Raw genomic sequence first — 14,334 nt, forward strand, 5'->3', positions numbered from 1 at the left:
TGAGACTGAGTAAAGGAAAGTTAATTTTGCATGCGTCTGCCATCTGAATGACCCGTAGATTTACTTCAGGCTCTAGGAGGAGTCTGCAACTGTTGAGGTACAGGAATAGGGGCATTTATACTTCGGCCTTGGGCGTACACTCTGCATGTCTTGTTTTTTCTAAGTTTTTTATTGAGGTATCACATACAGAAAGGCACCAATAATCCATATACAGCTCAGTGAACTTTTACAAAGTGAACACATTTGGGTAGCCAGCACTCCAAGCAAGAAACATCAGCACCCTAGAAGACCCCTCATGCCCTTCCAGACATTTCCACCCACTCAGCCCACCCCACCCGCCAGGGTCATCATCATGATAAGTCTTCACATCATTGTGTAGTAGGTTAAATTTTCAGTGGGAAAAGTAGATTAGTTAACACTTCCGCACAGCGATGTCTCCCTACAGTGTACTGCAGGTGCGTGCCAAACCTCGAGTGATTATAGTAACTTTTCTCCCACTTTGTAGGTTCTGGAACATCCTAGACTCCTCTAGGAGAGCTTTCCAAATCTGTAGCTGCATGTTCTTCAACAAACGCTTTGGGGAAAATGCCAGTCTTCCCTTTGCACTCTCCTTCCAGCCAGTCTTCATTCACTGATAGAAGGAAATGAATACATCAATTTCTAAAACCAGTGCGGGAGAATTAAGGTCACCTGGATATTCCACACAGAGCTTCGGCAGTCCTTCACCCCCAACTGTGCTAACAGGGAAGAGTCTATTGGGAAATGATTTGAGAGAAAAGTGAACATAGGACTTCCACCGTCTTACTGGTTTCTGTCTTACCATGGAGGAGTAAAATACAGAATATCAATTAGATGTTTCAAAAAGTTGTCAGAAAGATAAGATAAAAGAAATTAAAATAAAATAAAAATACATTTTGAGATAGGATATTTTTTTTTTTTTATAATTTAAAAGCATCTTATTTTAATATCCTTTTGTGATGAGCATCTCAGAAAAGGGACAGCCAAGATTCAGTCTGGTTAGGTAATTGCCTAAGGCCAGGCACAGAGTAAGTGGTAAAATTAGGGTTTGGACCAAGGTAATTCACTTCTTTTTTTTTTTAGCTGTCCCATTTTTTTTTATTAATTTTTTATTTTTTATAAACATATATTTTTATCCCCAGGGGTACAGGTCTGTGAATCACCAGGTTTACACACTTCACAGCATTCACCAAAGCACATACCCTCCCCAATGTCGAGATAGGATATTTTTTAATAACAGAAGAGTTTTATCTGACCTATGTTAGGAATCTTTATTCTGATTACATGCAGAGGACATGCCATTAATTAGATACAGTTCATCTTTGGGGCACATGGGTGGCTCAGTCAGTTAAGCATCCAACTCTTGATTTCGGCTCTGGTCATAATCTCAGGGTTGTGAGATTGAGTCCTGCATCAGGCTCTGCCCTGAGTGTGGAATCTGCTGAAGATTCTCTCCCTCCAAGACACCTGGGTGGCTAAATCCCTTAAGCATTTGCCTTTGGCTCAAGGTCATGATCCCAGGACCCTGGAATCAAGTCCTGCCTGGGGATCCCCCTGCTTGTTCTCCCAAGCTCGCTCTCTCTGGCAAATAAATACAATCTTTAAAAAAAAAAAAAATTCCCTCCCTCCCTCCTCTCTCCTCTCCCTCTGCCCTACCCCTGTTCATGCTCTCTCAAAAAAAATTAATTAAAAAAAAAAATAGTTGATCTTTGAACAATAAAAGTTTGAACTGTGAGGGTCCACTTATACACAGATTTTTTGATACAGCACTGTGCTACAACAGTATTTTCCTTATGATTTATTTTCTTTTTAAGATTGATTTATTTTAGAGAGAGAGCATGGCGGAGATGGGCAGAGGGAGAGAAAACTAGGAGACTCCCCGCAGAGCATGGAGCCCAAGACGGGGCTAGATCCCAGGACCCTAAGCTGAAAGGAAGAGTCAGACACAGTAAGGAATATGCCACCTTTTTTTTTCTCTCTCATCTACCTAGGTTTTTCTGTGATCTCATCCCATCCTCACTCCCCACCCCAACACTGGACAGTGTAGCTGGCTAGTTGATACTGACTCTTTAAAAAATGGTGCTGGGAGTTACTAAGTCTTACTGTCCCCTGTTAGAAGACAGTCACAGCCAAGGCAGCCTGCTTTATTTACTTCATTACTCATATTTTGAGTTAATTGCCACGCAATTGTATACTCTTTACACCATTAACTTTTAAATCTGATTTCTTAATCTGTTGGATTTTCTGTCATAATTGGTAATGGTGTTTGTTTCCACTACTCTACATTGCTAATGCGTATTTCTGCTGTTTTGAACAAAGCTTTTGATGGAACTCTTGAAGTAGAGAAATACGGATTATGTCAAACTGTGAGTTAGAATGGTGCTTCTCACCCTTGGGAGATCAGCATCACACTGGAAGCTGTTAGAAATGCAAATTTGTGGGCCCCACCCCAGACCTGAATCAGAATCTGGTTGCTGGGCCAGGAATTTTATTTAACTCTCAAAAGGGTGCTTGGGCATTCTGAAGTTGGGAGAAGAGCTAAATTAGAACTCTCTACTTAATACTGTTTCAGCTTTTAGTGTGTTTGATTCCTAACAGGATCAGGAAAGTCACCAGAGACACGAAGCAATGTTGAGTAGCTTCTTGTTCAGGCAAAATCTACCCACTTCTTCTCTCATCTTTAGAAAGTACATCAATTCAAAGAACTGCGGTTTACAGAAAAGTATCCTATGGCTTGGTGCAAAGACAAAATGATTCCAGCCACTGTCCAATCGGTTCACTCTGGGAATGAGAAAGCATGGCTTCCAAAACAGCCTTTTTTTTTTTTTTTTAAGATTTTATTTACTCAAGAGACAGTGAGAGAGAGCACAAAGGGCCAGGCGGCTGGGAGAGAGACCCCAGGATCATGACCTGAGCCGAAGGCAGACAGTTAACACACTGAGCCACCAAGGGCCCGCCTGAAACCGCCATCTTTAACAATCAAAATGTCAGCGGAGTCTGTCATCTGTTGCTTCCCTCCCCACTGGAGCAACAGATGGAAAGGCTGAGCGCTCCGTTCTGCTCCTTCCCGCTGAAAGTGAGGAAGGACACTGAAACCACTGGCTAAAGTTTGGCTTGTAAGTTATTAATGTTTCTTCCTCTCTTCCCTTGGACTTATTGCTGCTCACATGGAAATTAGTTTCTGTGATCCAGGAGTAGTACCTACCCATTGATATAATCCGGATTATGTCTCCTTCCTGGAACTCCAGGTCTTCTGGCTGGGTGGCCTCGTAACTGAAGAGTGCTACCACTTGGCCTCCTTCCTTAAGCTCTGGTTCTGTTGTCTGGTTATTAGCTTCAGATTTTTCACTTTCCTTGGGTTCATCTGGAAAGCCTTGGTCACCCTGAAATAATAAAAGGGCCTGTTAGTTTTCTCAACTTCTCAGCCAGTGAACATTGAACATCACTAAAGGAATCCGTGAAACATTAGTGTAGCACCTGGGATATAAACTCATGAAGGCCAAGCGTGTGATCAGTCCCTAGCACAGACCCAACATGTACTTTAGGAACACAGGATGGTTGGATAATGAACCCAAAAGGTCTGCAGGACCATAGGTGGTCTTAAAAATCTTACAAAAACCTACAGGAATCCTAAAAAAAGAACAGGTACTACTGCTATTTCATCACAGACGGAAAAACAAGAGATGGAGTCACAAGTAACCGACAGAACCCAAGGTCAAACCCGGGTTTCTAACTCTGAATCTAACACCCTCTCCCCAGCATCCACAACGCTAGGGACCTTGTTAGAAATGTAAATTTCTGGCCCCATCCCAAACCCGTTAAATCCTAAACCCACTGCATGTGGGGCCCAGCAATCTGCATTTTAACAAGCCCTCTAGATGAGTCTCATACTTGCTAAAGTTTGAGAAACCCTGCAGAGCGTCATGTTGTCTTTCTCAGGCCATGAATAAAGGCGTTGCTTTCTGATACATGTTTTAAGTACACACCTTAGTTATCATTGTGGTTTTTGATCCACAAATGTTGAAGAGAAAAAGGGTGCAGTTTTCTAGAGAAGTGAATCGTAGGATTTAACGAACCCGTAATAGAAACCCTGTGAGGTTCAGTGCTGTACCGAGTGTTCAGAGTTCTTACTTTCTAATGTCGTGTGTTCCCTGGCAGGTCCCTTTTACTGGAAGGCAGTACAGTGGGGTGGAAATAGCTCCACTGCTCACCGTCTGTGTGTTTTTGAGCAAGTGGTGAAACCTCTCTGAACTTGTTTTCTCGCCTGAAACAGAGGCTAGAAGAATGAAATATGATGTAGAATAGTAATAGCTGACAATTACTTTTTTAAAGATTTTATTTATTTGAGAGAGAACACACATGTGTGTGTGTGAGCAGGGGCGGGGCAGAGGGAAGGGGGAGGCAGAGAATCCTAAGCAGGCTCGGGGCAGGGAGCCTGATACGGGGCTCCGTCCCACACCCTGAGATCACGACTTAAGCAGAAACCAAGAGTCAGACGCTCAGCTGCACCTCCCAGGCGTCCCTGGCTCACAATTATTAAACTCTCTGTGAGAGTCCTAGTCTCAATATATACATATTTATATTTAAATTTGATTAATGTGTTTCTGCATAGAGTAGATACTTCATAAATGATGGTCCCTTTTCCTGCTCTTCTAGCAACTGAATGAGAACATCCTGACTTGCTGCCTCCAGGACTAAGGGGTAGTGATAAAAGAATGCCTGCCAATGACCTCTGAAGCCAGACTGCATCCCGAGAAGACTATGTTGGGAATTTGGGGAGGGCTAGTTACATACAGCCACTAGTTATACTGAAGCGCTCTTCAAAGGACAAAAATCAACCATAATTAAAAACAATAAAGAAAATACTTCCCTTTCAAGGGAAGTAACACGTTTAGAGCGGAAGGGCCAGGCAGAATCCTTTCAAGACAATACTGAAAGGATCCCTCCTGACAGAGACCATCGAAAACCTCAGGATGACCTTTCAGACTTCCAAAGGACCCCCTGTACTGCTACCTGTTCTCCGCCGTCCTGCACCTAGGGTCCTGGGTGCCAGTGAGTCCAGGGGCCATACTTCCTGAACAAAATTTTCTGAACCCTTAAACACCACCGACCTGGGGCTTACCGCTGGGCCTTCCGCTGGGCCCAACCTCTTTACTGCCTCTCCCACTCATTTTTCTTTCCCAACTAACACGTATCTAATTTCAGTGAGAACCTGCCAGAGACCCTTCCCCAGCTGAGCAGAAGCCCCTGTCCAGCTGTGGGGTTGAGGGTTTAGAAGAGGGACTCTGCCCCCACAGAGCCCACTGCCCCAAGCCCAGATGGTCTGGAAGAGCTTTGCCTGTGCGCTCATTTCCGTGGTTTCAAAATCCATTCAGAGGTAAAAAATAGTAGCTCTCCAAAGGGTTCACGTAGGGCCTGTCGAATGTCATACCCCTTACTGATGGAACTGCAGATGCCACCATCTAAACATGCTAAAGCAGGAAACGGGAGAACAGAGGGACCCCAGCTGACAGCGGCTTTGGTCGGTGGAAGCTACGATCTCCTCAATTGTGCGTTGGGACCCCTCAGTGTCAGGACTGTGGACGGGAAGCTGAGCACTCAAAGAAAGCCTGCGGGCTGGCCTGCCTCCTAGAGCACCCGCTCCCTTGCTCCTAGGTTCCTGAATCATCCGTCCCAAGCCATCATTCCTCCTATTTTTCTACCCTGCTCACAACCCCATCCGAGTGCCACAGTATGCAAGACTTTCCATGATGCAGCCTTCCAGCTTGTGTCTTTGTGTCTGTCACCACTGCCAACTCTTTGGGTCTTCCCTCTGCTCTTCCATCTAGAGACGGCCTCTTCACCTCCTCCACCTTGCTAGTTCTTTTACCGCTGGGCTATGCTTCAAGACAATTTCAGCATTATTCTCTCTAGGAAGGCTATTGACTATTGACTTGTCCCAACTTCCTTTAGCATTTTTGGGTGAGACACCCTCCCTTGCGCTTAGGAAACACAGCACACCATCCGTCTCCATCAGTTCACCTAACACACGCTTTGTAATCCTGTCCGCCCCCGTCTTTCCCCCAAGAAGAGCCTGTGTTTTGTTAGTGTTTGTATCTCCAGGAATATACAAGAGAGCAGTAAGTGCTCAGCAAATGTTTGTTGAAGAATAAATGTCGCCAAACACTGGAAACAATCCAAATGTCTACCAACAGGTCAATCAATAAACAAACTACTATTCATTTAGTGATACCATTAGTGATCAAAAGAAATGGACTATTATACCACAAAAGTATATATAAAGACAGAAAAGTAGGGATGCCTGGATGGCTCAGTGGGTTAAGCCTCTGCCTTCAGCTCAGGTCATGATCTCAGGGTCCTGGGATCGAGCCCCACATTGGGCTGTCTGCTCAGCAGGGAGCCTGCTTCCCCCTCTCCTCTGTCTGCCTCTCTGCCTACTTGTGATCTCTGTCAAATAAATAAAATCTTTAAAAAAATTTTTTAAAAAAAGGAAAAGAATATATTGAAATGTACTTTAAAAGCTTATATATTATTGTATGATCCCTTTATTATGAAACTGTTGGACTATTGAAAGTTCGTATGTATAGTATATATAGTGACATATATATAACAGATTTTATACATAAATATAATGTATATTTACATTATATATGTAAAAATATATACCATGCCTATAACTTTTAATAGTCCATCAATTTCATATAAATGGATCGTGTGAATTTATGTGCATATATATACTATACAATCCATTTATATGCTCCACTTATATGAAATTACATAAAAGGCAAAAAAATGTACGTCGAAATGTTCATAGAACATGGATGGTTTTTAGGAGCCACGGCTGTAGGAGGGAATTAACCTCAACAAAAAAAGAAATTTTCTTTTCCCTTGGAGACAAAGGGACAAAGTCAAGAGTGTTAGTGCGTAGCTACTACTCCTAGCCTCTAACTTTGCTCCCAATGCCCTTTACTCTTACTGGGCAGTGAGTTACCTCTGTTCTAGGCCCTGAGGTCTAGAAAGGGGTTCAACAGTACAGACTCTGGAGTCAAAATTCTCACTGGGCCACGGTTCCACTACCGACCCGCTGTGTCATCTTGGTCAAGTCGACCTCTCTTTGCCTTCTTACCTAAATTGCGAAACGGGCTAACAATACCTCACGGAGTCGTGGGGCCCCTGAGAATGCACATGCAGTGGGCACTTAGCGTGGCGTCTGGCACCTGGGAGATGTTCAATAGATTCTGGCTATTGCTGGGAGGTTGTAATCCAAATCATCTCTCTGTGACATAAATGCAAACTATTATCCTCCACTCCCAAGTGTTCTTCCGCATGGAAACGGACAGTGAAGAATGGCGAGGAGCTCAGCCTCAAGCTAGGATTTCATTCTGACCTTGCTTGATAGCGCCGGGTCTAACCTTGGAACCGCTGGGTGGGGCAGCAGCTAGAAGGGACTCGGAGGCTTTCTGTGCATTGTGGGGCCTCCTCTTCCCTTGCGGGGAACCCGCTCCAGGCTGCCACCAGGGTGCCAGGGAAAGGGAGGCAGAGGTGTGGCTCGTGACTCACCATATCCTCAACACCAAGCACCGTGCCAGACTTGTGGCCGGGGCTCGGGACGTGCTGTTGAGGAAGGGGCCCAAAAGACAGAGGACGCTGGGTGGCCCTGGGCTCCCTGCACTCACCACTGTGTTCTCACACCACAAAGTCAGGCTGAAGTTCTTCACTTGCCCCCAGGCGGCCTTCATGTTCTCTTCTGAAAGGGGCACCAGCTCATTGCTGTCCAGAGGCCGATAGCTGGGCAGAGGCGAGTAAGAACCAAGTTGGAGAACATCAGCACAAAAACCATTGTCTTCTCTCCCCCAGGCCAGCACCAGGTCCCCAGATGGAGCCCTGCTACCTTCATGGGCTCACCTCAGCTTCGTGTGTTCTGGCAAGAGCTCCAGTTTCTTAGACACCATGTCCCGGACCTGGCTGTAGGGGAGCCCGGGCTGCGTCTCCATGACCACCGTGTACTTGTAGTGCACCTTGAGTGTGTAGGGCATGGGAACGCTGAGCTTTCCCTCCTGAGGGGAGAGGAAGCAGAGGGAGCTCATGAGGGTCTGTGGCCTCCTCTCAGCCCATCCTGGATCACGGGGAGTGTTCTGTGCAGCAAGGAGAGGCCAATAGCTAGCCGGTTTCACGGGAAGGGGCTTTCAGAGGGCCCACAGCCCCACTCTTGCCTGGATAGGAATTCCTACAGAGCTGGAAGAGCTGGCCCACACACTCCAGGCCAGTAGGAAATGTGTGCACGGGGTGGGCAAAGTCATTATGGGGCCCTCCACCCTGTCGACCGTGTGTATGGTAGTAGCCGGCCCACCCTTCCTCGGGGACTCCTTCTGTAACCCAGGGACACCTGCTCACGGCGGAGAGCCTCAGCTTTTCCTTTCTCTTCCACTTGAAAGAGTACAAGGAAAAAGCTTACCTTGGGCTCTTCTTTTCCTTTTTGACCTAAATGGAGAAGGCAGAATAAAAAGAAGATGTTGAATAAACACTCCCGGCTAGTCCCTGCCTTCCACAGAATGAAACCTTTTAGAATAGGACACCCAACTTCTTACCTTTAAATCTCTGGGGTGATTCTTAACCTTAAACTGTAGGGAAAATTGCACTTGGGGGAAATGTGCAAGGCAAAGCACAAACACACAGAGAAACCCAGTCCCTGCCTCTGGGGAACGTACAGGCGAATATCAAAGGACCATCCCACCCCAGCAGTGCATGGGGTGAGCAGGGACCCCAAAGTCCAGTTACACCATTGGGCGCTGAGCAATGAAAGCAGGGAGTGCAAGAAGAACCAGGGACCATAGCAGCAACGTTAGAACCACTCGTTTCCCCCTTGTCCTCTGTTTTTGTGCCTGTTTCTAATATGTATATGAATATGGCCATAAGCACATAATTTATATGAGAAGTCTGCATAAAGGTAATCACTATAGAGGGTGCACAATGGAAAAAAAGACCATTGATTTCATACCCAGCTAATCATTAGAGTCACTTGAAAGGTTTTTTGTTTTTTGTTTTCCCTAGAAACACAGATTCTAAAGCCCAATTCCAATCCTGAAGAATCGGAATCAAATGTCTAGGAATCTATAGTCATAAAATTTTCCTAGGCTAATATGTGATCCTTGATGGGCCCCTAGAGAGAAAAGGTAAAAACCAAAAAAAAAAAAAAAAAAAAAGCTATCAAGGATGTTTTGAGGGGTCACTGGAGAAATAGGAGTATGAAATATATACTCTATAATATTATAATAACCTTCAATGTCCTAGATGTATCAATTGTGGTTATACAGGAGGATAGGAGATAATACTCAAGTGCAGGGTGAAGGCCATGAATCTGCGACTTCCTTTCAAGTGGTTGGGGGTGGTGAGGGGAGTGGGCAAGGATGTGATACAAAATGTTAACAGTTGGTGAATTTAGGTGAAACGTATTCTGGAGTCTATTGTTCTACACTTTCAATTTTCAGTCTGTAGGTTCGACAGTTTTCAAAATAAATATGGAGGTGTGGGGAGCATCCCAAGGGGTTCTGGTGATCTGGGGGTGCCTAACTATCATGGATCTAGGATTTGGACAAACAGCCTCTTGAATGCATCTCTACCGAGCACTTATCCAGAATCAGCTTAAACGGCATTCGTGACCCAAATCCCCTTACCTCCCAAGGCCACCCTCTCCAGACATCAGGAGAATGTCCTTTTCTCATTGGCCCTTGGTTCGTGGTCTATCCCTTGGGGCTCTGCAGAGCAGTTTCTTTTCCAGATAGAGCTCCTGGACTTTCGAAAAGAGCCACTCCATCCCCCTCTGAGGTAAACGTATGCACTGACTTCAACCTTTCCGGGACATGGTTTCTGTACCTCATGATGGAGGGGTCTGGTGACCACTTAAGTCGAGACACTCACTGCTCCCCAGAAACCAGCTACATTTACCTGCTCCCTATGGGTGTTCTGGAGTAGATAGGGGCAAAGGGCGTCTTATTTCCTATGTTTTGGGTGGGTGGGTGGTGCAGGAGAGAAGAGCCCTGGGGCTATGGGTTCATAAGCTGAGCAGCATGCAGGGAGAAGAAACCAGAATGTCCTAGAAGGCTGGGAGAGCAATGCTCTGCGAGGAAGCAGCCGGGAGCATTCCTATACCCAGGCCAAGGGTGTTTTCCAGGGACACCAACCGGGTGGCAAGTGGGGTCTTCCAGGAGCGCTGGAACTGGGAGGAGCTGGGATATCAGACTCTGGGGAGGCTTCCTCCTGGAGGTGACAGAGGTGGTGAGAGACCAAGTCCTTAGGTAGGAGTTTGGGGGGGGGGGCGGGGCAAGGAAAGGCAAACGGCTTCCTAAAAGTTGGAGCAGTGGTGACATTCGGGGAGACTAAGGAAAGTGCTGGTTAGAGAGGAGGCAGGTTGACCTGATGGGAAGAAATCACAGTAGAAACAAGAACCTTAAGCCCCACCTAAAAGGCCCCTGCTGCCTGCCCCTTTCAGCCGCACTGGAAGTCTCTGGAGATGAGGGAGGACCTGAGTCTTGCCTCAGCTTCCCTCTGGCTCCACATCCCGCCCCTTAAGGAAAAGTCCATCCCTCATCGGTACAGCATTTAAAACACTTCCAGTTATCTGAGTACAGTAACTCGGACCGGGGAGGGCCAAGCGCACAGAGGACAGGTGGTTGCACAGTGTCCAGAGAGACACGTCAGACGCCGTCGGTCATCTACACGGCAGTTCAGGTCCAGTGAAGACCACCGGCGGAAGGGCAGGCCTTCAAGCAGGGAGGGAGGAGCCGTGGCAGGCAAGGCCCACTCCGACTCTGTGCTCTAAAAGGGACTTCTCTTTGTTACCGGCCTGTCACCAGCCAACACACAGACGGTTCTTCTAGGTGAGGAGGACATTTCCGGGAAGATCTAACCTTCCTGTACTACAGGCTTTGGATCCCAAGTCACCCCTGACCGGGAGGAATCCGAGAGGTGGGGTGGGCCCAACAGGTCCCTCAGACCCTCCCTCAGCACATCTGGGGGCTTTCCTTGCTCCCCAGGTTCCACTCTGGGCGGCTGGAGTTAGGACTGGGAGTGGAAGGACCTTCCCAGCGCCTCTTCCACACAGCCCTGTCCCCCTCCGGGGAGGCTGTGGTGGGAAGGGGCTCAGCCTAGCAAGGCACGTTGTTACCTGGGGCTGCTGCTGACCGGGGATCCGCAGCTCGACGGGTTCCAGGTAGTTGCAGGGAACGAGCCCCTTCTGTGGCAGCATCGCGTGATCGGAAAGGGGAGAACAAGTTGGCTCCTCAGTGCCCAGTGGACCCGGACCACCCAACGGCCCAGGGATGTGGGGGAGCAAAGGGGGTGCAGACGAAGGCGGGCAGCCGGGCTGTGAACAAGGCAGCAGATGCTGCTCGCCAGCACGCGCCGCCGTCTGCTGCCAGGATCCCGTGGCCGACACACCCACCCCTGGTCCTCCGAATACCTGCCCGTTGAATATGACCGTCGCCCAGTTGTCGTTGCCCTTCTTCAGGACAAAGACGATGTTCCCCGGCATGACCTGCAGCTCCTCTGACGTCTCGGGCACAAACCCAAACAGCACCCGGTGAGCTTCCCCTTCCAGAGCCCTGCGGGGGACAGACGCGAGACTCCATCCTCTGTCCAGCGTGGACTGCGTCCTGCGCATGGCACCATGGCATGCACGACAGTGGCCCTGGGGCCGGGACATGTGCTCCAGACACCCTCTAGCTCAGCACTGAGTTGCCCCTAGGACCTGAGCAGGACTGGGCAGGAAAGTGCCCGTGAACACGCACCATAACCACATAGGCCGTGGGACGAGAATGAAAGACAAAACAACACGAGACCCCCAGGCCGTGCCCTCCTCGCCTTCCCCTATCCTCGGAGGAGGCAGCTTCCGGCTGTGCTGGACCAGCTCTCCAGTCTGGGCTGCGGTGGGCTGGGCTTGTGGGACAAGATGAACACACACGGTGGAGGGTGGGGGAGAGCCAGCTGGCTGAGAAAGGGGGTGGGGGGCCAAGTCACCTGGAGGCCCCGCCAGCCAATGAGCACACGGGGTGGGGGGGTAAGGGGGTGAAGAGCAAGAGGCCAGCTATGGGCAGTGGCCGGATGTGTAAAGGGGGCCTGAGGCCAGCCAGCTGTGTGCTAAGCAATGTCATTGTCCTTTTACTGTTTCTTCAAGACCTCCTTTGCCCTTGGAGGCTTTGGCTGTACAGTCTGGGCCTCCTTGGAATGTGTGAGTGTGGGGCTGGCCCCTGCTCTGGTGGAGGGCTCCCTCTCACCTCCGCTCTGTCCCCTTCCCCTCAGCCCTGCTCTCTGTTTCCAAACAACAGGCTATTTGCGTGGGAGAGACAGACTCCTCCAGCAGGCAGAGCTAGTAATGAGCTCATCAGCCCCCTCATTTTTATAGTTGCTGTGGTGCTTTTTTCATTTAAAAAATAAAAAAAAACGGGATGCCTGGGTAGCTCAGTAGGTTAAGCCTCTGCCTTCGGCTCGGATTGTGATCCCGGGGTCCTGGGATCGAATCCTGCATCGGGATCTCTGCTCGGCGGGGAGCCTGCTTCCTCCTCTCTCTCTGCCTGCCCCTCTCTGCCTACTTGTGATCTCTCTCTCTGTCAAATAAATAAGTAAATTCTTAAAAAAATAAAAATAAATAAAATTAAAAATTTAAAAAAAAAAAAACCTCTTTATGGGCGAGAGGATCGGGCTTGCTTCTTTGCTAGAAGAATTCTTCAGAAAGCTCTAAGTTGTGTCATTCTTGGCTTCTTGTCTTATAGAAGAGCGGCTTCTTTTGCCTGAGTTATTCCTCTTACTTCTCCAGAGACCATGTGTCCAGAAGGAGTGAAAAACGCCCACTCAGGAAAGGACACACCGTCTAGCTTCCCACTTTGCTCCCCCGACTCCATAAAGCTCTGGCCTCCCCCTTTTCTGAAGTGCCTACAGTCAGGACAAAACTGCTCTAGCCTCTGCACAGGGGGGCTCTGTTCCACAGACACCTGCTGCCCTCCAGCAGGGACCCCCATGTGTGGGTGGCTGTGCGTGGGGACCTGGGGACCCCTGTGGTCCATCCTACCAGAGTCAAGGCTCCCATCCCCCCACATCACTCCATTCTAGCCTTGAAAACAGGGAGAGCCCACACACGAGGCTACACTCCCCAGGACTCAGTCCCTGACCCCAGCTTCATCTTCTTCGCCCCCATGGTTGCCAGAATTCAGGCTTGGAGCTCGGAGATTCTGCATCCTGCTCTAAACCACACTTACCTGAAGATCTCTGGGGTTTTGGGTCTGGGTGGAGGTTCAGCAGCCTAGTGAACATTCAGGAGGAATGAAGGGAAGGAGTGGGGGAGAGAACAGACCGTTAGTGGTGATGTGAGCCTCCTCCCGAACCCAAAAATCAAACGACGCATTTCAAGCTCTGTGGGAACACTGTCAAGGGAGAGGGCGAGGGAGAGGGCGCCATGGACCTTGACCACACACCGGAAAATGAACCCTTCCCACCAGCTCCCCAGGGTCCAGGTGTCCCTAGCAGAGCAATTCGTCTTCAGCCAGTCCTGGTTTCCAGAGAATTTTCGCCATCACAGAGCAACATGGCCTCACAAGGGCGCTTTTGACCTTGAGCGCTGTCCTTTCCTAGGACAGTTTCCAAAAGCTCTGTTCTATAATTAATGTCTGCTGTATCATGTGACACTTGTATTTAAAACCCACTCAACGTCCCCTGACCAGGCAGAAATCTCCTTTCAGTGTGCTCTCTGCTCTACACCAGATATCGTGGAGTCCATTGATTGGGGCTTCTTCTGCCTTTTGAAGTCTCTCTGGCTGTTCTGTGGACCGGGGGTCCTCCACAAGGGTTTTCTTCAGCTTCATTGTCAAGACATGAATCAAAGGATCCTGAATCTATCCATCCTCCTTGGCCCGGTGTCGGTCCCATTCTGGGCTAGCAGCCGTCACTCTGCCCCAGGCTGTGGGCACCGTTGTCGGGAGTGACCAGGTGTGTGCAGCCTGGAGGGGGAGGTGCCCCACTCAGAAGCCCCTCCCCAGCGCGTGTGCAATGGCGGTCAGATGTCCCTCAGCCTGTCTTACCTTCTTTCCCTCACAAGGAGGGAAAGGCCTTCACGTTTCTAGACCTATTGTCACGCAGTCTGCTTGGAAGCATCTCTGAGCCCGGACCGGGCAGAGCAATGGCTCACTGGGGGCACCCATCGTGTTCCCAAGGGGATCCCCCACACAAGGGCAGGCCCCATGGAGGCCCCTACTCGCCACTGTGTCTGAGAAGAGGCCTCATCAAAGAGCCTGCCGTCGCTGTGTTCCCATTTCCTGGGAGCCTAGT

General features: G+C 48.8%; 1 protein-coding gene across 1 annotated transcript in view; it reads right to left on the reverse strand.

Moving 5' to 3' along the window:
• Window positions 1–211: 211 nt before the first annotated feature.
• Window positions 212–14,334, reverse strand: part of NCF2 (neutrophil cytosolic factor 2) — a 30,769-nt gene continuing 16,646 nt past the window's right edge. Inside the window, exons 7-15 of the mRNA XM_082702936.1 lie at window positions 13,269–13,312; window positions 11,477–11,618; window positions 11,183–11,251; window positions 10,200–10,275; window positions 8,474–8,499; window positions 7,924–8,075; window positions 7,695–7,806; window positions 3,224–3,401; window positions 212–631 (exon numbers count right to left, since the gene is read on the reverse strand). Coding sequence (XP_082559062.1) covers window positions 519–631; window positions 3,224–3,401; window positions 7,695–7,806; window positions 7,924–8,075; window positions 8,474–8,499; window positions 10,200–10,275; window positions 11,183–11,251; window positions 11,477–11,618; window positions 13,269–13,312 — 912 coding nt within the window. The 3' untranslated portion in view covers window positions 212–518. The remainder of the gene's footprint in view (window positions 632–3,223; window positions 3,402–7,694; window positions 7,807–7,923; window positions 8,076–8,473; window positions 8,500–10,199; window positions 10,276–11,182; window positions 11,252–11,476; window positions 11,619–13,268; window positions 13,313–14,334) is intronic.

The sequence above is a fragment of the Mustela nivalis genome (assembly GCF_964662115.1).
Source record: "Mustela nivalis genome assembly, chromosome: 16".
In the NCBI taxonomy this organism is placed as follows: domain Eukaryota; kingdom Metazoa; phylum Chordata; class Mammalia; order Carnivora; family Mustelidae; genus Mustela; species Mustela nivalis.